Source organism: Sinocyclocheilus grahami, unplaced genomic scaffold, assembly GCF_001515645.1.
Source record: "Sinocyclocheilus grahami isolate Dianchi unplaced genomic scaffold, SAMN03320097.WGS_v1.1 scaffold1156.1, whole genome shotgun sequence".
Lineage (NCBI taxonomy): Eukaryota > Metazoa > Chordata > Actinopteri > Cypriniformes > Cyprinidae > Sinocyclocheilus > Sinocyclocheilus grahami.
This window is the reverse complement of record NW_015506335.1, coordinates 36,718-61,176: the sequence shown is the minus strand read 5'-3', so window position 1 is coordinate 61,176 and position 24,459 is coordinate 36,718. Positions and strand designations below refer to the sequence as shown.

The 24,459-nt window shown below is 38.0% G+C and overlaps 3 protein-coding genes and 1 long non-coding RNA gene across 4 annotated transcripts; 2 read left to right on the top strand and 2 right to left on the bottom strand.

Annotated features, from left to right (window-relative positions):
• Positions 1-273: 273 nt before the first annotated feature.
• Positions 274-2,159, bottom strand: rnf152 (ring finger protein 152). Its single transcript, XM_016253089.1, has 2 exons — positions 1,905-2,159; positions 274-1,553 (listed from the first exon to the last, which is right to left on the bottom strand). The coding sequence occupies exon 2, from the start codon at positions 1,420-1,422 to the stop codon at positions 835-837; it is 588 nt and encodes a 195-aa protein (XP_016108575.1). The 5' UTR covers positions 1,423-1,553; positions 1,905-2,159; the 3' UTR covers positions 274-834.
• Positions 2,160-4,474: 2,315 nt separating this feature from the next.
• On the bottom strand, positions 4,475-7,594 carry LOC107567412 (uncharacterized). Its single transcript, XM_016253088.1, has 7 exons — positions 7,470-7,594; positions 7,280-7,324; positions 6,989-7,144; positions 5,409-6,908; positions 5,221-5,322; positions 4,981-5,082; positions 4,475-4,906 (listed from the first exon to the last, which is right to left on the bottom strand). Exons 2-7 carry the CDS (start codon positions 7,284-7,286, stop codon positions 4,875-4,877), a joined length of 1,899 nt encoding a protein of 632 aa, XP_016108574.1. The 5' UTR covers positions 7,287-7,324; positions 7,470-7,594; the 3' UTR covers positions 4,475-4,874.
• Positions 7,595-7,825: 231 nt separating this feature from the next.
• Positions 7,826-21,474, top strand: LOC107567398 (E3 ubiquitin-protein ligase RNF31-like). The gene is made up of 18 exons (XM_016253079.1): positions 7,826-8,546; positions 9,250-9,449; positions 10,412-10,558; positions 10,644-10,799; positions 10,892-10,948; positions 11,644-11,797; positions 12,007-12,064; positions 12,156-12,301; positions 12,443-12,585; positions 16,872-17,105; positions 17,191-17,505; positions 18,186-18,371; positions 19,654-19,860; positions 20,235-20,408; positions 20,577-20,675; positions 20,849-20,938; positions 21,243-21,357; positions 21,434-21,474. Exons 2-18 carry the CDS (start codon positions 9,252-9,254, stop codon positions 21,472-21,474), a joined length of 2,520 nt encoding a protein of 839 aa, XP_016108565.1. The 5' UTR covers positions 7,826-8,546; positions 9,250-9,251.
• Positions 21,475-23,586: 2,112 nt separating this feature from the next.
• On the top strand, positions 23,587-24,163 carry LOC107567410 (uncharacterized). Its single transcript, XR_001606642.1, has 2 exons — positions 23,587-24,022; positions 24,115-24,163. It is a non-coding gene; the product is annotated as an uncharacterized lncRNA (long non-coding RNA).
• The last annotated feature ends 296 nt before the right edge of the window (positions 24,164-24,459 follow it).

Genomic DNA, 24,459 nt, shown 5'->3' with positions numbered 1-24,459 from the left:
TTAGGTGCTCAAAAAAAAAAATTTCTTATCAATGTTGGAAACTATAATATGTTTGTTTTCTTTGATGAATATAGTTAAAAAATAACATTTCTTAGAATTTTTTTTTTACGCAAAAGTCTTCACTATTGATTTTAATCGATTTAACGCATCGTTGCTGAAAAAAAAAAAAAAAAAAAAAAAGTATTAATTTCTTTCCAAAACAATCTCTGGCCCCAGACATGAACAGTAGTGTATTTGTGCAGCATGTAGAAGAGTCAAAAGGTTCTTATCATATTAATTTTAATGAGACTGATGTTTGATTTCACTCATTTAATCAAAAGGCAAAGTCAAAACACATTAGTAAGAAAAATGTAAAGAAACTGCTTAGTTGAAACATCAAATCAAACACATACAGCAATGAACATTATTTAAAGGCAGAGCAGCTACGTAGTAATATGTAATTTCATGTCTACATTTTATTGTTCGGTCACAAACTGCACAACTCCTACAGACTGTCAATAACGCACAACTCTACTGTAGTATTAGAGACCAAGTTAATTTCCCTCAGGTACATACAAAACATGCAAATACATGGAGTCAATACTGTTAGATTCTTTAATGACATTTCTGCACATTAATTGAACAAATTCCCTAAGAATGAATGAATCAGGGCTTTCAAAGACTTTTGAAATACCACAGATTGCATAGATTGTGCCCTTGACTTCTTTCATTCCCTTTTGCTCATTTACTGTATATTATATAGTCACCATAGGTACGTGATGTACATAATCACAATCACATAAGAGACTGAGCCATATTGGTATGTCCTCTACAATTGAATTTGATGAATCCGTCTCATCCGCAGGAAATAATAGTGAAGCGCTTGGACACACAGGACATGTTATGCAACACGATACCCAGCAGAAAAATCAAAATGAATGCCACAAGTAGTACAGTGCAAACCCCTGTCCATGCTGTGGTCTTAACCGCCACCTCCTCCATCTCCTCCTCACCCGTGTCATCTCCCAGCACAAGGCTCCGGCCATCAGAGACGTTTAACACCCCAATGCTTTTAGGACCAAATCGGCATGTCGGTTCTCCAGGCAGCAACGCCCCATCTGTGTCCAAAGGGACAGGCAGCAGGTAGCAGCTACTATTGGGTAAGTGTATAAAGATGGGAGTGTGTTCAGAGGAGTGAGACAGACTGATAATGGAGAGTACTTCCGGGTCGTCTGGAAGATATGAGACCGAAAGGCCGCCGGGGATCTGCGTCACACAACGACACCACGGACAGCGGAGCTCTCTCTGGCTGAGCCTCATCTGACTCAGACACACGGAGCAGCAGGTATGCTGGCAGTGCAGGAGTTTGGGACGGCGCCATTGGCTGAAGTAGTTGAAACAGATTTGGCACTCAAGCATGGAGCTCTGGGACAAGGTGTCCATCGTCCATAAAATGTGGCTTCTAGGTTGCTTCGATGAAGGTATCCTTGCCGATTTGTATCGTCAATGCACTTCTCTGTCAACCACTCGGTGTTGATGGGGCCGTCAGTGCTTTAATACACGTCAAGCTCTTCCTGTGGAAGCGAGACAAATATGTTGCATCAAAACAGACTGTCAAGGATTTAATCCAGTGGAAAATTTTTGGCACATACACATGCAGGCAGAGGGGTTAATTTATTATGCGCTAGCTGTGAGCTGGATCTAAATTCTTGTCAGGCTTGACTTAGATGTAGATGCCCTGGATAAGTAAACAAATCAGCAGGGATTAGGACTGACACAATCACCCTAGACACCAATGGTGAAGAACACTGAGGTTAAATAGTGTATTGTGAACTTAAAAACAAAACGGCTTAATTGGTTAATTATCTATGATTAATTTTTTGATTATGTGAAATGACTTGATTGCGTCACGGAGTGATTCTTACCATGGGTTTAGCACAGATCCACGCAGGGTTTCAAATCATTCAATGAGCACAGCTGGAAATAAAAGCAGTCTTCAGGAATATCCTTCCCCATAACAATGAAATAGCTCTGTAAAATAAGAAAATGCATGACAATAAAGAACTAAAGAAATAGTCATTTAACAGACTTAAAATTAATCCATTCCTAAAGTAGGGAGAATGAGGTTAAATGTGCCCGTTTTTAAGTTGTGCCCTAAATGAAGAGAAATTAGAGGTGAAACGAAAACACCTAATAACCTTTTCATGTTTAAAATTTTTGATTTTAAAATAGAATGAATCTATAACATATGGCCACAGAATATGTCTATAAATAAATAAATAAACTTTCCCCATGTTACTGGTAAACTGCATCATATCAAGTGGGAAGTTCATTGGGGAATATGCAACAATATTTTGTGAAATAAATAAACATAAATGGCAAAAGAAATATTTACTAATGCAAAATACCAGTCTAAAGTAATTTTGCTGTACATTATTCACATTTCATAAACCAATCAGGAAAACAGCATGTCTGAAAATAGTGAAATAATTTGTATCATTTTCTAATAATACACATTCCCCCAATGCATCTGACATTTTCCACCACAGCTATAATTTTCTAGATTTAATTAATTTAAATCTTAAACCAAACATGCATGGCCATACTTTGTCTAAATACATTTATATTTTACATTTTAAAAACACATTTTGCATTTGCTCAAATTGTATTTTAAAATTAGAAAAGTACTTTCTGCCTCTTGAAGCACATTTTGTAAGGTTAAACATTTTCGGTTTGAAAAATCTGCACGGTTAACAACATACATTTAGCATATATTTGAAATATTTTAGCCAGAAACAATATTTTTTGCACAATGGATACATTTTTGCTGTATGATACATACAAGTTGATGTAACATGAGAAATGCTTATCACTTTGTGCATCTCTCAATCGGTGTAAGAGAATCCATTCCTAAAGTAGGGAGAATGAGGTTAAATGTGCCCGTTTTTAAGTTGTGCCCTAAATGAAGAGAAATTAGAGGTGAAACGAAAACACCTAATAACATTTTCATGTTTAAAATTTTTGATTTTAAAATAGAATGAATCTATAACATATGGCCACCGAATATGTCTATAAATAAATAAATAAACTTTCCCCATGTTACTGGTAAACTGCATCATATCAAGAGGGAAGTTCATTGGGGAATATGCAACAATATTTTGTGAAATAAATAAACATAAAATGGCAAAAAAAAATATTTACTAATGCAAAATACCAGTCTAAAGTAATTTTGCTGTACATTATTCACATTTCATAAACCAATCAGGAAAACAGCATGTCTGAAAATAGTGATATCATTTGTATCATTTTCTAATAATACACATTCCCCCAATGCATCTGACATTTTCCACCACAGCTACAATTTTCTAGATTTATTTAATTAATTTAAATCTTAAACCAAACATGCATGGCCATACTTTGTCTAAATACATTTATATTTTACATTTTAAAAACACATTTTGCATTTGCTCAAATTGTATTTTAAAATTAGAAAAGGACTTTCTGCCTCTTGAAGCACATTTTGTAAGGTTAAACATTTTCGGTTTGAAAAATCTGCACGGTTAACAACATGCATTTAGCATATATTTGAAATATTTTAGCCAGAAACAATATTTTTTGCACAATGGATACATTTTTGCTGTATGATACATACAAGTTGATGTAACATGAGAAATGCTTATCACTTTGTGCATCTCTCAATCGGTGTAAGACGAATTATTCCTAAACACATGATCATGGTAAGGGGGTGACATACAGTGGGTACGGAAACTGACAAGTTCGTTGTTTATCCATTTCTATACCAGTCCTCTAGGCAAAATCCGATTACATTTAGAGGAAGCCCTCAAACGGACTTTTTAAATGTTAAAGCTGTCATTCAAAGTGACAACGTATTGCAATGCTGAAATATAAAATCAGATGGAGAATCTGAGAAGCTTGTGACATTTGAGCTAATGTGGTACCTCAGATTTAGTAATAGTGTAACTCCTGCAAACACAAACATGGTCAGTCGGATTTAGCATAGCCATTGAGGAACACTATTAAAAATTAGAATTGTCAGATGTGACAGGATTAAACAAAAAAAATAAAATTTACAATACAGATTTTTTTTTAAAAAGGCCACTCTTTAGTATATTTGGGCGAAGGCAGAAAAATCTACACTATAGACTAGTTTCCATTTTAAAAGTTCACCACCAACTGAGAAGCTGGAATTATAAGAAGTCCACACTAATGATCTGGCCCTTGCAAATAAAAATACCACATGGACAACAGCAAACATGCAGCCAGATGTGTTTTATTTTATTATTAAATAAAAAGAACAATTACTGGACACGGGTCAAGTGCAATGCTGAGACTTTAATGACACTGTACAGGTAGGTGGAGTTTTCTGCATTACACAGATGTATAAAAATAGCACTGTAATAAAAACAAAAGACATCTGGACTAAGAGTGGCCAAACTGTCCACTTTATTTCTCATCCTCCTTCCCCCCCTTCCCCCCCCCTGCAGCAACCCTCAAACCAGCTGCATCTCTAGTGCCCAGCATTTGAAACTGGTCACAGTGGGCCAGTCCTTGACCACGTAAAGACTCCGAGCCCTTACACACCAGACAAGATCCACACCTCCCAGATCAAGCCACATGAGAAAAAAAAAGGCCTTCTAAACATAGGTCAAGGCCTGGTCCAGTGAGAGCGGTCTCAGTATAATTTTAAGATGAATGCATAACACCCAAAATAGAAAAAAGTTAAGTGGAGCACTGGAAATGCAGCAAGGTGTACATCACTGTCATACTTTAGTTACATACAGTCAAGAACAGTGTCCATGTGTACATTCATAGTGAAGTGCATTTTACACAAGTTTCAGGTAATACGTTTAAGTATTACAGCAGTGCATCGTGGTTTAGTATCTCGTGCCCCTTTTCTTCATAGCACCTGATGGGACAGATGTTGCACAAATAAAAATGAGATTCCAAAACAATTTGACTGGTTTAAAACCCTAAACTCACCTCTGCCTCTCTGGCAGTAGGCAAATTGGGTCTCATCATAATCACTTCTTGGCCTTTGCTGGTGGACTGTCTTACAAGTCGGCCTTCTCAAAGGAGTCCTCCCTTTACAAATCAAAAAGAACAGTTTAAAAGACAAGCCATACTGGTCACTTGCATTGAACAACTTTAGACATCCAAGTAGGCAAACACATCAACGTTCCCCCTTCCCCATTAAATAGGACATTTAAATCAATGTCCTACCTTGATCTTGAGGTCCACTAACTTGCCTCAAAGATCCTGGTTTGGCACCATAGCTCACCCAATTCTCTTGGTCAGAGACAACACCCTCTTTCCATTGTCGCTCTAAAAATATTTTTTGCATGAGCGGACCACCTTGTGACAGCATTAAAATGCAAATTCAAAAAAGAAAAAGAAAAAAAAAACCTTACCAATACAAGGCCTGCACAAGGTACCCTTTTGAATTCTCTTATCTGCTTTAGCCAGAGAGCCACACTCCTCACAGCACTCTCCTTTGGGATGCACACGAGCCTGCTCACGGAGATCACAGCTCTCTTGGCCTTCACACAGCAGCTTCCTGTGCCGGTGTTTGGCACACTGATGCCCACAAGAGGGCAGCACATGCCTACTGCAACACTTCCTCTTGGGCATTCTCGGTGACTCGCAGTTACTTCGCACCTCTGCGTTGAGGTCATACTCGCAGTCTTGATCAGACGCCTCATCTCGCTCAAGATGGCCGTGTTCGGCCACTTTGTACATTCCTACTTCATCCTGCAAGCTTGAGCCGCAGCACACGCACATTTTCTGGCAGACAGGGCAAGTTTTCTCCACACTCAGGAGCTCTTTTCTGGAGCGAACAGGAACGTCACTGGTTTCAGCCAGCTTGCCGCCACCAACATACACATGCCCCGGATTGAGATCGAGATCCTCCACATCAGTGGAGAACATTTCATCTCTGGAAGAGAGCTCATCTATGGACGGACTCAGGACACTCTGGCGCTCTTGGGTCACCTGAGGGTAGTAGCTGTAGGAATATGCACTGCCGATTGAGGACAGATAGTTTTGTGGAGGCAGCAGCGTAGATGGAGAATCAAAGTAAACAAGTGGATCAATCTCTCGTTCAAGACTGAGGCCAGTTGTTGTCTTATTGCAGGGCAAGCGAAGGATTTGATACGGCAGGTCAAAGTCTTCAGAGAGCTTTATAAGAGGCTCCATAACCGCAGCAGCATCAGTAGATGCAATATTCTGTACCAGCTCATCACCTGGTTTCTCCAAATCGAGGTTCTCTGTTGGATCAGCAGTGCCTTTGACACCACTACAGAACACATTGCCAGTTGCACTGGTTGTTGACATTCCACTTTGGCAGCAGGTTTCATCAGGAACACTTTGTTGCTCATCATCATCAGCATCCTCATGGACAGAGGAACTGTCAAGGGGTAGCACATCTGATAGCACACATTCATCCAGTCTACCCTGGCTAGATTCAGCATCATACGCAGAGTCGCTGTAGGTTGTGGTCCTTGTGACCTGATTGACCTGTTCCTCCTTACCTTCCTGAGAGGCGAGCTCTAACTTAGAGTCTTCATTTAAACAGGTCAGTTTCTCTCCCTGTACTACATCAGGGGTAGAGGAGACCACAGTGTTAAGCCCCTTGTCACCACCTTGTTCACTGGCCTTCAGACTCTTAATTTTGTCTAACAGTTTGTTGACTGAATCACTAGGATCTGTTTGGACCTCAGAACAGACGGTCTCCCGATGCATCCCTGCATGTTGATAGTGGTGGCGGACACGCAAATCGTAGGATGCAACGGAGGGGAAGTGGGGGTTGATTCTTCTGTAATCGATAGGCTGCATGGGCGCATGTGGGATCACATACCCAGGATACTGCATAAACTGATAAGGGGCCACATATGGACGGCCAAATTGCAAAGCTGGAACAAAGAAAAATAAATTGTTGTGGTTAATTAAGTGATAATCTACAATAAGCAATGCCTCAAAAGACTGAACTTACCTGGCCCTGGAAAGCCATAGTGGCCATATGGATTCATGGGCCATTGATACATTAGATAAGGCTGAGATGGTGGCTGAACATAGAAAAAGGGTCTGGTGTGGTTTACTGGATGGTGAGGTTGCCCAACTCCCATTGATTGTGAAGTGTTATTTATGCCTAAAAACAAAATAAGATAGCATTTGCCAGATCACTATACATAATTAGCATTTGCCCGATTGTTATTACGGTGTCCCTGTCGCTCAAACAGTAGAGCTTGGCGCTAGAAACAAAGTAATGGGTTGAGAAGATTACCTTCCATTTAGACGAAGACAGCACAGGATACAAAACACCGCAATACTGTAAAACAAACGTGCCACACTCAAAACCATGAGAGATTAGACCAAACAAACAAGATCAGTAAAGGGCAAGATCATTTTAAAATGGACAGGCATGCTATTAATACCGTAGCATATTTTATATTACGACAGCAAAAATGACTAACCTTAGATGTGAAAGTGACAAAGTGGACTTAAATGTGCATAGAGCATGGCAATAAATCTTTGCACTTCAGAGGTATAGGTTTCATGCTCGTTTCCAGTGATCCACATTAACGCAATCAAATGGCAGTCAGCAGGTGTATCCAATTGGCCCTATATTCAGCAAAGCACTGACGTCGGATTGTATTATCATACGCACTTGCCTCTTACGTTTCTCATTTAGAATAATAAAAAACTGAATAATAATTATTATTATTATTTTAGTGTTGCTTCAGATTCCACACAGAGTCATCTGTTTTTATATTACTATTAAACTTAACCCTTTAGAACCTAAAGCTAAAATAGGCCGTTTTCACTCATTTTGTTTTTTTGAGTATAAAATTATAACACAATGTGGTATCTTCAAGTGTAAGGTGTCATTTTTTTCAGAAAATGATTGGCTTTCAGGAAATTACAGTTATTGTACATTATTGTGTGTGGTGAGTTAGTAAATAGAATTTAAATAGACAAAAAATTAAAAAACGGGAAGAAATTTAACTGCTTTTTATTTAGAAAAAATCTGAAAACTCATGAACGAAAGAATCTAATGCCTCAGTCTTGAAAAAGGAACTATAATACATATATACAAGTCTTTTTGGGACACTAGATTGCACAGTTTTCACTCAGGAGACATTTGTTTTACCCCAGTTCTCCAGGCGTTTTTGGATCCTTCAATCCAGTCATTTAAATGTGGTGCTCTCTGAAGCAGTTCCTGTCTAACTGCAAACATAGTCCCACATCACATTCCTGGCACTTCCATGGGGTGCTCCTTTTGCATCGTATGCAACGACGCCGACCCATGCTGGCCCTCTCTGAAAGGTTTTGAGTGTTACTCACAGGAACAGGCAGAAACCTGTTTACATTTATGTAACTCTCCCTGGCAGTCATTCATTCCTTTTTCACTAATCTAACGTTACCCATTTATTAATTTACACGAATTGTTTTGTTGAAATGCGCTTCCTCACAGCGCCTCTATGCGGGTAGATGATTGTTTCAGTTTTACGTACGAGTGAATGAGAGCGCTGCTCCTCTGTCAATACACGGTGAGTGAGTATGTTCATATCTATCGACAGCTCATAAAATACTTCAGACAGTTGAGTTGATTAAAAAGTGTTTACAGAGCCACATCTAGACGGTTCTCTGTAATGTCGCTGACCAGTGTTTTGGTTATAAATCCTAAGCGTTAGCCTGCTAGCGTATGATTATTCAATATCAGCGGGCAAGTTAAGCCAATGGGTGGGGGTTTGATTTGAGTATATAAACACGTCTGTCCGTCCAGGTTAGAGAAATAACAACGAAGACAGTAAAACATCCGTTTATCTAGAAACTGAGATTTATTTTGAAGAAAGACTTAGCTAACAGCTTCATGTGAGTTGTTATGGTTTCACTTTCCAGTTTCACCAGACAGCTAGCGTATTAGCAAATGTGAATTTAGTGTAAAAACATCAATACAGGTTATTTAAATGATGTGACAGTCATGTATGTATGTAAAATATTAGCATTGACTGCAAATAAACGATCAAATGACTCCGTATGTTTGACAAGTTAATCAACAAACGTGTTGTTGACTCTTGTTTATGCTTCAAACACAATAAATCAGTAAGCCACTTTGTCTAATGCCACTAAACTTTAACTGTAATCCCAACTACAGTGTAATTAGTTTGTTTTCTGATGCTTTGGCATAAGAGACAATGAATAATTCGGGCACTGTGTGTTTTAAACCGCTTTGATGACTTTCACTTTCAGCTATGGCCTCTCTCAGTGATCAGCTGGAGGAGGTGAGGGTGAATGCAGAAGGCAGCTTATCTACTCCAGGTTCTGCCCAGGAGATGAGGGCAGGGGTGGCAGCCATGGCCAACATCCCCCTCCCGCCCTCCAGCAAATATTGCTACATCGCTGCTGAAAGCATGCTGACGGAGAACAGTAATGGAAATAATAGGAGGGAGGTGAGAGCTGGTGTAATGATTCATTTTCATCAGCAGCCCAAAGAGTGTATGATTATACAGCAGGAAGCAAACATTTGACTTGTTAACCATTTGCACATAGTGAGCGCATACAAGGTTATGACCATGTCTTGAAGATTGGGGGACAAAGGGGGGTGGTAATAGTCCTTTTTATTTAAAGAAATTAAATAATGAAGAGGCTTTAAAGGATTAGAGAAAAAAAACATAAAATAATTAGAATTTATTGTAATCAATTTAAAATATTTGCAAATAATATTTAATTTTAAAATATGCACACATTTGCTCTTACTCATGTTCCTAATATGTTGAAAATGGCTTGATTAATGTTTCTTGTACTCAATTATGAATTACAGTAATCACTTATATGGTGAAATTTGACCAAAAATCTAATGTAGTTTGCATTAATGGATATGATTGTTAGTTGTTTAACATCTCTGTCATAGAACAGTTATCAAATGTTTAGCTACTTTTATATCCTACCTTGCACTTTCTCTGTTAAACCTGAAGTGTCATGAAAATATATATCTGCTTAAAAATATATATCTTTTTAAAAAAAAATTAAATCATTCTAGCAACAGGCAGAGTGGTGTGTAATGGAGTGCAGCAGAGCAGCATCAATAATATCAAATATTGATGAGGGGGACAATGTGTCCATATCCGATTATTGGGGGGGAACTGTCTATGGTGGTTACGGGCCTGACCGTATAAATTGGGAATGTATGGGTTTATACTGGCCATGTGAATGATTGACATAAAGCGCATATTAATACATAGCACTGGGTAATCTGTCACTGTTTCCGCTGGTGTTTCGCAAGAATTTGTTCGCTTTCCACTCATTTGTATGACTTCCTAGTTCATTTTTGCCAACTGTTGTTGTTTCTGGGTTGTAATGTATTCTTGTTCAGACTATTCTGTTGTACATTAATATCTTCTGATCCTTTTAGTCCCTCAGCCTCCTGCAGAAACTTTCCACCGCTCTTAACATCTTGGAGAAGTATGGCTCCAATCTTACCAACCCCAACAGGCCGAAGTACTGGCGTACAGTAAAGTACAACAATCCTGTCTTCAGGACCACTGTAGATTCTATTCAGGTGTGTGGTGGATGAGATGATGAGGCCTTTTGTATGAACCATATACAAATATCTGTGGTTACTGTTGTTTATCTTCCTCTTTCAGGGTGGCAGAGCAGTACTCAACCTGTACGGCTACACCAATCAGCAGCAAGACGGCTTGAGCTTTCCTGATGATGTTGTCCAGCCAGATGTTGGGAAGGTGGCATCAGTGACTCTTGAGGTCATGTGCCTCCGTATGGAGCTGGACATGCTAATCAAGGTCTGAGGCTGTAAAGTATAAGCACTTAGTGGGTTAATCACAAAATCACAAATAACCATTCAGCTCACATAGAGTCTGTCTCTTTTCTGTAGGGTACCCATCCTTATCCAGAGTTTTTTGAAAGACTTATTCCCTCCCTCAGTGTGCAGGTACAGTTTGTTTCCATTCCGCACTTAATTAAATTTGTCTGATCATTTATATGGTTATAATAACTTGTCCATGCACTTTTTCCAACATCAAAATAGCAGGCCAAAATTGATATATACACTACTATTCAAAAGTTTGGGGTCAGTAAGATATTTTATTTTATTTTATTTTTTCATAGAAATTAATACTTTTATTCAGCAAGGGTACATTAAATTGATCAAAAATGACAATAAGGACTTTTATAATGTTACTAAAGAAACAACAAAAAAAGTATCAATAAAAAATGTATTGCAGTCTCCACAAAAATATTAAGCAGCACAACTGTTTTCAATAATAAGACATGTTTCTTTAGCTCAAAATCAGTATATTAGAATGATTTCTGAAAGTTCATGTGGCCTTGAAGACTGGAGTAATGGCTGCTGAAAATTCAGCTTTGCTATCACATTAATAAATTAAAATTTAAAATATATTAAAATAAAATAAAAACACTTATTTCATAAATATTAACAATTTTTTTTACAATATTACTGTTTTTGCTGTATTTTTGATAAATAAATGCAGCCTCGGTGAACATAAGGCTTCTTACCACCCTCAAACTTTTGAATGGTAGTGTCTGTATAAGGGGAAGTGCTTCTATTAGATTTGTTAGCTTTTTTGCAAGTTGCGTAAATACAGTGTCCATATAATGTCTATACAGGATGAGGGAATCAGCACAGATGCAGTTGCCTTCTCTCCTAGTGAAAGTCCATGGGAAAAACAAACTCCCTCGCCTGCATCGACTCCTTTTCAGCCTAAATCTCCATTCAGTCCAGCCCTTTCTCTCTCTTCTCTAGTGCCCTTTAAACAAACAGGTAAGCATGTCACATTTACCAACCCTGGCTTTCCTTTTAAAGAATATATTTAATTTTGAGTGTCCGCCTTTATCATTTCCATTCTATTCCGTTGAATTGCTCTGCAGAGAATTGCACCATATGTGGTATATTTCCGGTGTCTGCTCACTGTCCCACCTGTACTCAGCGGCTGTGCATAGAATGTGACAGGCTGTATCACTCCCATTCAGGGCGTTCCACACACATTAGGATTCCTGTGACTTCCTCAAAAGCCACAAAACGGCTCAGGTTAGCACTGTTACTCTGAAAGGTTGAGAGAACATATTTGTGTAGAGGATTTTGTTGAACACCTGTATGTCTTTATTTCTTTTTTCCTTAGCTCATCATTGTCAGCATGGCAGTGTTCATACTGCACTACAGTAAATACAGTGCAGCAGGTTTTGTGTGAAAACTGTGATCGACCCCGCCTGTCCTCTGCTGCTCCATCTTTACAGGAAGAGCCATCTCAGCCCTCTACAATATCTGGTTAGTCTGTACATCCTTTTTTTCAGTTTACTCTCACTTTTTCCACATTAAATAGGCCATCAGTCCTGTTTGACTTTTGATAATTCGACATGACATAAACATCTAAATTCTGTTTTTTTGTCCATCACTTCCTTCAATTAGAGTGGCAATGTAAAAGCTGCACTGTGGTGAATGCAGGCAGTAGCATTCTATGTGAGGTGTGTGAGCGCCCTCGTCTGGCCACCAAACCTCCTGTTGCACCCTCACGTCCGACTCCCTCTACTGCAGGACTAATGGACAGCCAGGTGCCATGATCCACTACATTCCATATGCAATTTTGTTACAGTTTTGTTTACACCGATAGGTGAAGTGTATATTTTATGTACCAATAAGTCAAATCAAGCTAGTAGTGGTCGACCGATATTGTTTTTTGACAGCCGATGCCAATGCCGATATCTTGGGAAGCATGGTGGCCGATATAAAGCCGATATAATTTTATTTATTTTAATTAATGTTTAAGAAATTTGAAATCATTTGAAAATGGATTAAAAAGTAAATGAGTTAAATAAACATACTTATGTATTAGATGACAAAGTATTTTCCACAAATAAATAAATATTTCATAAAAAATAGAAGTAAACACTGTAACCAACAGGGCACTCAGTATTCTGGGAAATTTGTGTGCATTGGGATTTTGGAATCATATTTTTTCCAAATATTGCCAAGGTAACACTCATTTTACATGCAGCACACAGTGGAAATGACATGAATATGGCAGTGGGCAAATGCATAAAGCGCAGCATAATTTGAAATCACGAGTTTAAAGTTTGTCGATCACGCATCTCTAGTGAAGCTGAACTCTCCACTTGTGCGCTTTACATTCGCATGGATCGACCATCACGCAGAGAACACGCGATCATGCAGGATACAAATGCACACTTCACAAGATCTCACAACTGGATCCGATTAAGTTTGCAAGCTTTGTGAAATTAAATGTTCATTAGTCATTCAAAGATTTGTTTAAATTATATAAATGCGTATTTGCTAAATGCTGACTGCAAACAAGAAAGTATTCTAATGTTTGCCTTTCTATTACTAATAATATAAAAGCAATTGTTATAATACTTTTTGTATACATTTTAATTCCTTTGTTTAACCGTTCTATCTGATTATTAGACAGATTTCTGCCCGTATTAGACAGAACTGTTAACGACAACAGCGAACAAGAGGGAGAATGTGAATGCCGCTGTCAGCGCCATCAAAATAAAAGTCCCACCTCGAATGCATCGGCCAAACAGGAAAATTTATCGGCCGATATTTAAAAAATGCTAAATTAAAAGTAGTCGACCACTACAAGCTATAGCGCGTTATACAATATTGTTTTCAGTCAGTTTCACAGTAATAAACGGCAAAATAACAGAATCAATTACACAAACTTCTTTAAATGAGACAAATTCAAATTATGCTGTAAAGCAGCTCTAAAAAAGACAATAGTGTCATTATTAAAAGCAATTGTTATAATACTTTTTGTATACATTTTAATTCCTTTGTTTAACCGTTCTATCTGATTATTAGACAGATTTCTGCCCGTATTAGACAGAACTGTTAACGACAACAGCGAACAAGAGGGAGAATGTGAATGCCGCTGTCAGCGCCATCAAAATAAAAGTCCCACCTCGAATGCATCGGCCAAACAGGAAAATTTATCGGCCGATATTTAAAAAATGCTAAATTAAAAGTAGTCGACCACTACAAGCTATAGCGCGTTATACAATATTGTTTTCAGTCAGTTTCACAGTAATAAACGGCAAAATAACAGAATCAATTACACAAACTTCTTTAAATGAGACAAATTCAAATTATGCTGTAAAGCAGCTCTAAAAAAGACAATAGTGTCATTATTCAGCTCCAGTCAGTTCAGTGTTGATTCAGTTCCATTCAGTAAGTGTGTAAAGTTCATTTATTATGAAATTAGTTCAGTTCAGCTATTAGCAGCTCTACAGAAGGCAGGATGGTTGTTATTCATCTCAAGTCAGTTCAGTGTTGATTCAATTCAGTTCAATAACAGTGTTGATGTTGCAAAATTAATAAATTATGAAACTAATTTGATTCAGCTAAAAGCTGCTCTACAACAGACAATAGTTTCATCCAGCTCAGCTCAATTCAGTTCAGTTTTGTTCTCATCCGATAGTGTCATTGCATTCGAATGGACCAGTGTTCATTTTTTTCACCGACGACAAAGAGACGATAACGAACTAAAACTCTTTTTGAATGACAAAAACTATGACGTAAATCTATTGACATTTTCATCATCGAATAAAAACGAGATGAAAATGTTAGGGAGGGATGATTTGGGAAGAGATTCATTCAGAACGAATCTGCTGCGTGGTTCGGAGGTTAGATGCGTACATATGAACAGGCGGGACATAAGCTAACATACACTTGCTGCACGTCGCATAAAACGTTCAAAAATGTCAATATGTGGGAGTAAGAGAAAAGCAGACATGGATAAATCTGACACAGTGTTGATGTTGCCAAATTAATAAATTATGAAACTAATTTGATTCAGCTAAAAGCTGCTCTACAACAGACAATAGTTTCATCCAGCTCAGCTCAATTCAGTTCAGTTTTGTTCTCATCCGATAGTGTCATTTCATTCGAATGGACCAGTGTTCATTTTTTTCACCGACGACAAAGAGACGATAACGAACTAAAACTCTTTTTGAATGACAAAAACTATGACGTAAATCTATTGACATTTTCATCATCGAATAAAAACGAGATGAAAATGTTAGGGAGGGATGATTTGGGAAGAGATTCATTCAGAACGAATCTGCTGCGTGGTTCGGAGGTTAGATGCGTACATATGAACAGGCGGGACATAAGCTAACATACACTTGCTGCACGTCGCATAAAACGTTCAAAAATGTCAATATGTGGGAGTAAGAGAAAAGCAGACATGGATAAATCTGACGACGCAAGAGAGAACTCAATTCGGTCCGGTTTTCTGAATGCAGACACTGAAGCATAGACACAGAAAGCGTGTCTCACAGCGCACGAGTACTCTTTCGTGTCGCATGAATGGAGAATTACACACAAAATTATGTTGAAAATTCTGTTTTGATGAGTATTCACGTAAACACAGTTGATTACGTCAAAAGAAGTGTCTAGAGTCATGAAATCATGGTCAACTATATTTTTATCCTGTTGTTTTATGTTCAAGACTTTTTAATCCAGGCTACACTAATCCATAATGGTCAGTAGCCTAAGCTAAAAAAAAACAAACAAAAAAAAGTGTGCATTGACAACAGAAATTAGAAGGTAGTAGCCTAAATATTTGGGTGGTTTAATAGTATAATACAATGTCATTAATCAATATATTAAAGGAACACTCCACTATTTTTGAAGAAAAATTCAGCCGATCTCCGGGTCTGGCGGTGAATGGAGAATTACACACAAAATTATGTCGAATTGTCCGTTTTGACGAGTATTCCCAGTTGACTACGTCTTAAGTGAACGTAAACAGTTGGGAGAACGTGAATATCAGTACATTGCAGCTGTGTATTCGGTTTTAACACTAGAACCGCCAGAGGTCGCTTTATACCTAAAAGCGCCAGTGGGTAAATTTTACCCACTCACATGGCAACTGTATTTATATGGCTAAAGAATATATTATTTCACTATATTATGCTACTGTCTTCAAAAAGAAGTGTCTAGAGTCATGAAATCATGGTCAACTATATTTTTATCCTGTTGTTTTATGTTCAAGACTTTTTAATCCAGGCTACACTAATCCATAATGGTCAGTAGCCTAAGCTAAAAAAAAAAACAAACAAAAAAAAGTGTGCATTGACAACAGAAATTAGAAGGTAGTAGCCTAAATATTTGGGTGGTTTAATAGTATAATACAATGTCATTAATCAATATATTAAAGGAACACTCCACTATTTTTGAAGAAAAATTCAGCCGATCTCCGGGTCTGGCGGTAGCACTTTTAACTGTAGCTTAGCATAGATCATTGAATCTGATTAGATCGTTAGCAACTCGCTCAAAAATGACCAAAGAGTTTCTATATTTTTCCTATTTAAAACTTGACTCTTCTGTAGTTACATTGTGTACTAAGACCGACGGAAAATGAAAAGTTGCGATTTTCTAGGCCGATATGGCTAGGAACTATACTCTCATTCCGGCGTAATAATCAACACCCTTTGCTGCCGTACCATGGGTGCAGCAGGCGCAATGATATTGCGCAGCGCCTGATAGGCTAACTTCCGTCAACATAACCAACGTGACCACCTGCTTGCACAGGGAGCGTGCTGTGGACTATTTTCAGGCGGACTCCCCCCATTCTCCACTGTTTATCAGGAAGTCATAAACTGATAATCAGCCAATGTTATTATGGTGTGCTAAATAAAGAGCACAGTTCTTTTTTGGTGCTGCTGGTGGGTGTTACAGATAATCTATTTAACATTGATTAACTGATGAGAATATTCTGATTTGTCATTGCAAATGAAATGAAAGTCTCATGCTGAGTTTTATCCTAAATGTAGGTTCCTGTTTTGACTTCTCCTATTTTCCTTATGTCATTCAGTGGGTTTGCCTGTTTTGTACGTACGTCAACCACACACCATCACCTGTATGCGAAATGTGTTGTCTTTCGAGGTCAGAGCCTGCTCTGTCACCCCCTAAGCCCCTCCCACTCTCATCAGTCAAGGACGTCACACCGCCACCAGCCCCACCTAAAGTCATTCCCACTGAGGACCCTGATTTCAAAAGGCAAAGACTGATGAGGGAGGAAGGACTTAAACTTATTCAGATCATTCGTGTAAGTCTGATATTTTTGTTGTTGTAGCCGGGGCATCATCCTCTACAGTTTACAAGCATCCTCATTGTCTATGTCCTTTTTTCAGGCGGGAGAGAAGAAAGGAGTGAGCCCAGAGGAGGTTTACACCAGCATGTGTGTGTCAGGAAGCAGTAATGTAATGCCGTATGACTGGCTGAAAGCAGAGCTACCTCATGTGCTTGATGAGATCTGTGTGATGGCTGCATCCCGTCAGCAAGAACCCAACACACAATCAAACTGTTTAGGGGGGAGCAATGGCCAGGATGGACAAAAAAGCAATGCAGTGCCCCTGTCCAGAGCAGAAGCCAAACGGGCCTGGCTGGCAGCAGGGGGAGACAATGAGAAGGCTGTCAGGCAGGCTTTCAGAAACCGAAGAGTTAAAGTGAGTAAAGACTATTCTTGTGCATCCAATCACTGTAATACTGATGCTCATACTGATTGAACATCTATGGCTTTTATTTGGGGGAATTCCATTTGTGTTTCTAGACCTTTCAGAATGGTCAGTGATGTATCTTTAAATGCTAACATTAAAATTGAAGGGATGGTGGGGGGAAAGACGGCTTAATTTGCAGAAACTTTAAGTCAAGCTCTGTTTTGGTGCTATTTTAGGTAATAACTTTTATTAACATTTACAACAGTATAAGAAAATATATAATGCTTAACAGATCAGTTTTTTTATTCTTACAGGTACATATTTGTGTATATAAGCAAGTATTTATAAAATCAGCTGATATTGGATATTTCATTAAGCATGCTCATTTCACTTACTTTTATATTTGGATTACTTTCGCCATTATCAAACACTCACTTAAAGCTAATCTTTAAAATCGCTAATAATTTAATAACATTGTTAAATGTCATTTTTAAAATAATTTTTATAATGTTGCCTGAACTCACTTATAGTTTTTAGTTTTATTTTTTATATATTTAAAGAAAATAATATTGAATATTAATGTTGTCCGTAACATGAAAATAATTATCGACTTATCAGTATCGTCCAGAATTGTAATATAGGTGCATTCCTGCTAAATATGACATTTTGTCTCTTTTTTTGTTTGTTAGGTAAAAGAGCTTGGCTCTCTGGGCTTTAATGATGTGACCCGCTGTGAAGAAGCCCTGCGGCAGAGTGGAGGGGATGTGAGGGGGGCCCTCGCTCTGCTGCAGCGCCCTTTACTGGAGCAATTCCATCAGCGCATGTGGAGCGATGAACCAGAGCCCCCCATCGACATCAACCATCCAGATAAACAGGTGACTGGCCTTTTACAATAATGGAGCTTCACTGAAACAGTTTTTTTGTGAAATAACTTGGTCTGAATCATCTTTTGTGTGATATAAATACATATATATTAGGGGTGTAATGGTACACAAACATGACGGTTCGGTACGTACCTCCATTTTGACGTCACGGTTTGGTATGATTTCAGTACAGCAGGGGGAAAACCAAACTTTTTTTTTTTTTATTAAACAGTGGTTTACTGAAAAATTGCTCTTTCTTAAAATAAATTTAATTATAATTTAAATTTTCATAGGGATAAAAATCTACCTCAGCTTATGCTCTAAACTATAGAGAGCCCTTTTATGTTACTATAAGTTTACAGTTAACAACAGAGACCAAACTTAAATTTAATTACTATTTATTTTTAAACATAATAATTAACCCTCAACTTTAGAAAAAATGTATGCAAACATGTAAATTGCACATAATGCAGTTGTTAAATTAACTTCTAAGTTATAAAAATTATTTTTGTTAAAATATAGCCTATTCATTTACATAGTGGCTCTCATAACTTGTTTCGTAACAGATTTTTTGTAACTCTTTACTACTAGTTTTAACGTATTTCACGTTAAAACTAGTAGTAAAGAGGAAAGGATGATCGCGCTGCCCTTTGAACTGAGGCGTTTTGATCTGTCACGTCACACCAAAGAGCACCAAGACGGAATTAATTGTTTGAATTTCTTGAAAAAAGGACATATTTTTAAAGATGAGACTTTGTTTCTTATCAAAAGTAACAATATATAAAACTGAAAGTCTCCAATGAAGGTCCGTATTTGTTCGGTACACATTCAGTACCGAACCGAAAGATCTGTAGCGAGAATTTTCGGTATGAATATGTGTACGATTACACCCCTTTTTTATATATATATATATATATATATATATATATATACACACACACACATATGCACGCACGCGCTGCGTGATATCATTTCTGTTCTTGTGGCTCTTTGTGAATGCTCTACCACTGCTAACATTCGTTAGCAGCACAAAGGTTGTGGGTTCAATTCCCAGGGAGCACATATACTGATAAAAAATGTATAGTCTGAATGCACTGTAAGTCGCGTCTGCTAAATGCATTAATTTAATTAAAATTTAATACATATATATATATATATATATTATTATTTTTTCTTTTTTTTTTTTCTTTAATTAATTACATAATGCTTGCTGCCAAACATGTTCAAAGTGGTCAGTGGTGAAAATGTTATGTTATTAAAACATGACTTAAATTAACTTATTCTTTGTGTTTAGCATGTTTGCCGTAGGCTGCTAGCAGTGTTTGATCTGCCTAGCTGGGGGCGTTGTGAGCTGGTTCTGTCTTTGCTGCGGGACACTACAGCCACATACACACTGGAGGATGTGATTCAGGCCGTGCGTGAATCACCTGACCGGGACTTCATTCGCCGTGTGCTGAATAAGGAATGCCCCATCTGCCTGTCAGTTTTTCCCCACAGCAAGGTACTTTGCGTCAGCTCCTTCTATGTGATTGGCTCCAAATCTTGCACTTTTTACATCAGAATGCCCTTACCTTTAGGCATATTAACTATTAGAGGGAAAGTAGACCCAGAAATCATCATCAAGTCATTATTTACTCACCATTATTTTGTTCTAAACCTGTATGACTTTCTTTCGTCTGTGGAACACATATGGACATATTTCTACCTTCTGACAGTTTATATTGTCATACTGCATACTGTCCTACCGGGTCCTGTTCACAAATGATCTCTACATGGAAAAATGGTGTTACCTTTTTTTGGCTAATGTATGTGTTTGAAAGTACCTTACATTAAGTCAGGACTATTTTTTGGTGTGTTTTTTTCTGTCTGTCTTAGATGCAGTCTCTGACATCGTGCCAGTGCTCTGTGTGCTGTGGATGTTTCAAGCAGCATTTCACTATAGCGGTGAGGGACAAGCACATCAGAGACATGGTGTGTCCTGTCTGCACAGAGCCTGACATCAACAACCCTGAGCACCTGAACAGCTACTTCTCCACTCTGGATATACAGGTACTGCGAGAGAGAGAAAAAAATAAAATAAAGATGGTCAGTGCAATACTGGGACTTGACACAGCAGCAATATAATTGAGCTGCTAGCTACTCACTGTGATGTATGAAACAATCTTGTGTGTGTGTGTTTGTGTGTGTGTGTGTGTGTGTGTGTGTGTGACTGCCCAGCTCAGGGATTGTCTCGAACCGGATGTGTACGATCTTTTCCACAAAAAGCTGACTGAGCAGGCTCTCATCAAGGACCCAAAGTTCCTGTGGTGCAGCCATGTGAGTGACACTGCCTCCCTGCACTTCCTCACTGTTCACTTCTTCTCAGAGATGGCTCTCATGCTCAAAAAGCTGTAGTCTCATTCAAGCGTAATTTAGTGATCTGAAAAGAGGTGCATGATGTGAAGTGTCTTCATGTTTGCATCTCTTTCACTCTCTTCTCAATTCCACAGTGCTCATATGGCTTCATCTACGATGGCGATCAACTCAAGGTCACCTGTATGCAGTGCAGGAAAAGCTTCTGTGCTCAATGCAAAAAACCGGTAAGTGTTTTCAGAAAGCAAGAAACAGATATGCAGGAACCGTACATGAACACAGGACTTGAACGTCAGTGTTGGGGAGTAATTAAAAGTAGCGGCACTATCAATTCACCTGTGTTTTTCAGTAGAATGACAGTAGTCAGTAGCTTCAAAATAGTGTTGCATATGCAATAACACATTATGTTTACCAAAAAATCCAAAACAAACTGTCTCATATGTATGTGTAATGACAAAAAAACTGAATGAATACTTCATTGAATGATGGTAGTTAATGCCTTACTATTTATCTGTCTGTCACTTTTTGCAGTGGGAGCCGCAGCACATGGGGCTCTCGTGCGAGCAGTTCCAGCTGTGGAAGCGAGAGAATGACCCCGAGTACCAGAGGCAGGGCTTGGCCGGATACCTGCGTGACAATGGGATCAGTGAGTCACCTTTTGATCTGCTCTAGAAGCCTGTCGGAACTGTGCTTTCACTCTTCTAATCCACATATTCTCACAGCAAACAGTATTGCTGCCATCACTGCCCCTGCCCGACTCTGACTGCCAGAATAGATCTTAACCTTAAGAAATATGTTGCCTGCTTATATGGTCTGTTTGTTTGTTTTTGTTGTGTTTGGTCCAGTGGAGAAGGTAAACGAAATGAAATATTAATGTTGGATATTTTTCACAGGCATTTTTATTCTGAGTTTATATGAGTTACTGATTGCACAATAGTTGTTTCTAGTGTAGCGTTTCACTTAAGACTTTTTCTCTCCCTCTCTTTTCTTCTCAATCCATTCATCTGACTTTCTTTTTATCTGTATATCTGTCCTTCTGTCTATACATCAGAAGGTCATTTTAAGGATTCAGTATGATGAAATATTAAATATGAAGTTCTATAGGTGGAATTTTAAACAGATCTATTTATCTGTCTGCCTGTCCAACTCTTATCTATCTGTCTGTCTGTAACACTGATTAGTATGTGGCATGTGTTAATTGTGACTAATCAAGATCTGAAAAATGTCAACAATAGAATGGTCTCATAGACTAAAATATGGTCATATAGCCTTGTTCGGATCAAGTTCACTACACACCAATTCTAGGTTTGAATGAGGAGGATTAAGAATTCGACCACTGCTTTTCAGGAACTGTTAGTAAAAGAATAAATTCATAAAATGGGTGAATGCTAAAACAACAACAACTCAATTGTATCTTTTATGTTACCTGTCAATAATGGGTATCAAGTGGTGTAATCAATAAGCAAATACAAAAATGAAATCAATGATTTATAAATAAATATATATATATATACTTGAATATGTAATACATATATGAAGTTTATAATAAATGTATATTTAAATATGTAACGTAAACTTTAAATGTAGTTAATATTAATCTTTATGACTGATAGTTTCTTCCTTTCAAAGCTAAAACCTATTTCTTTTTATTTTATGCCATGTCTATGTATTTGTCTGTTAACGGGTACAGGAAAAACCTGGATTTTCAATGTGATTTGATTGTCACGACAATTAGACAAACACAGTCTGTTTGATTATGTAAATTATGTTTCATTTTTAAACATGTTGAAAAATTAAATTTTGCACTTGGTTACATCATTTTTGGCAGTACCATCAACTCTATCAATCTGAATCATTTTTAAATCAGTCTTTCTTTGGAAAAACTGCCAGTAGCCAGAAGTGAAAAGCTCAAGGTAGGCTATAAATGAATTTCAACATCACCACCACTAAGCTTATGACAGCTCTTTCAATCTTTAAGATCTACAAATTTGAGTTTAGAATAGTTTTGCACGATCACTAGTATATTCTCAAGACATACTAGTTTTTTCAAGATGCATAAAAGCTTAGAAAATCACGAGTGGGGTATTACTGGTGTATTTTATGTCGTAGAATAAAATGTGAAAATATCTTGAGCTTTATTGTTGGACGTTATTTCAGGCTTTCAACCAAAAACCCATTAAAAAAAAATTGACTTAAGGACGATGGAACCAGTAGTGCAACAATTAATTTCTGTGTTTTAGGACTCATTCCTGCAGGACTCTATAACATAAAGGACCAGATTTACTTAACGGCAAATTAGTGTGAGAGTGCAATTCCAAAACAGCACAGATGGGCTTGGATATTTTTGCGAGTGATTTACTGACAACGCTCAAATTAAAGAACACAGACACAACATCTCATTTACATATCGACCAATGCAATATACCAAGTGCAGCACAAATAAGCGTAGTCGCAAATAAGCAGATCCAATGCTCATCAGGTGCAGGTGATGTACTTGTGACACAGGCGCAGCTTGTTACATGGAAACTGACAAACAAGCACAAAATAACATGCTTTTTTGGAGCATTAAATAATGGCGCAAATACCAGTAATTTGACAGGCGCAAACATTAGTAAATCACGTTGCGTGGTTCATTTTAATACTCTCCTCCCATAGATTTTGAGTCTGAAAGGGAAACTCTTACAAATGCATTTCCAATAAGGTCAGGCACAAAAATAACTCTGTCCACTCCTTGTAAGCACTAGTTCTTCACTGCGCACCTTTAGTAAATCCTGACAGTACTAATTTAACGCCAAAAGACTGTTTGCGCTGGCGCAAGCTGTTAGTAAATCTGGCCCAAAGACTCTAACAAATGTTTGAATACCTGCAATATGTCAACTCTAATATGAAGTATAGTATTTAAATTGCCACATTGTGAGTGAATATTGTAATCCCGTTTAAATGTTGACCGCAGTATGCTTTAGTCTTAAGCAGGATTAGTGAGACACTGACAAAAACATCAGTTGCAATGCAATGGCCAAATGCATCTGTTGACTTTAAAAGAAAAAAAACAGGTCAAATAAAAGCCCGGTGTACTCAGCAAGACAAAATGACCCAAATTACTTGTTAGGAGTAAATTAAATAGTGGTATCCCCCTGTGTTTTAGGAAGCATTATCGAGAGTATCTGGTCAGCCTCATTAATGGGCATTCTATTGACCCCGCCCACCTTTACACTCTTGATGAGCTGGCCGTGGCCTGCAGGAGATACCATGTGGACGTCAGACAGGGGGACGGAGAAGACGATAGAGCATACTTTGCTAGACTGCTTAAGGTGGGCTGATACTGTCCTTTCTTCAGTCAATAAGCATGACTTCTTTTTTTTGTACAGCTATCAAACTCTTTCTTTACCTTTCACATCTGCAGAAACTCATGGATGACGTCCCTCTGGGTGACAAGGTCCCTCGCAAGAAGTGAAAACTTTTTTTTACCATGATCATTTAACCTCTATGGACTATTTTAACTGTAGCTCTTCTTTATGATATGAGCTGCGAGGCCGACGGAATGTTAAACACAGTGCTTCCCTGTTCTCAATGTGATGTAGTTTCACACATTTGCACAATGCACACACTGGTGAATTTTCTTTGTTTTGTGATTGAAAATTCTTCCTTTTAATCATGTTTGATTTTAATCACCTTCAAATAGCTGTAACTTGATTTAACAAAACAAACACTTTTGACCGCTATAATGAAACCACTTAGACCGTATAAT

Bases quoted from the DNA above. Each gene is read 5' to 3' on its own strand.
- rnf152 (XM_016253089.1), bottom strand. From the start codon at position 1,422: ATGGACACCTTGTCCCAGAGCTCCATGCTTGAGTGCCAAATCTGTTTC.
- LOC107567412 (XM_016253088.1), bottom strand. The intron at 6,909-6,988 runs GTAAGTTCAGTC...TCTTTGTTCCAG, and splicing joins CTATGGCTTTCCAGGGCCAG to CTTTGCAATTTGGCCGTCCA. The intron at 5,323-5,408 runs GTAAGGTTTTTT...AAATATTTTTAG, and splicing joins CTTGTGCAGGCCTTGTATTG to AGCGACAATGGAAAGAGGGT.
- LOC107567398 (XM_016253079.1), top strand. From the start codon at position 9,252: ATGGCCTCTCTCAGTGATCAGCTGGAGGAGGTGAGGGTGAATGCAGAA. The intron at 17,506-18,185 runs GTGAGTAAAGAC...TTTGTTTGTTAG, and splicing joins TCAGAAACCGAAGAGTTAAA to GTAAAAGAGCTTGGCTCTCT. The intron at 20,676-20,848 runs GTGAGTGACACT...TCAATTCCACAG, and splicing joins AGTTCCTGTGGTGCAGCCAT to TGCTCATATGGCTTCATCTA.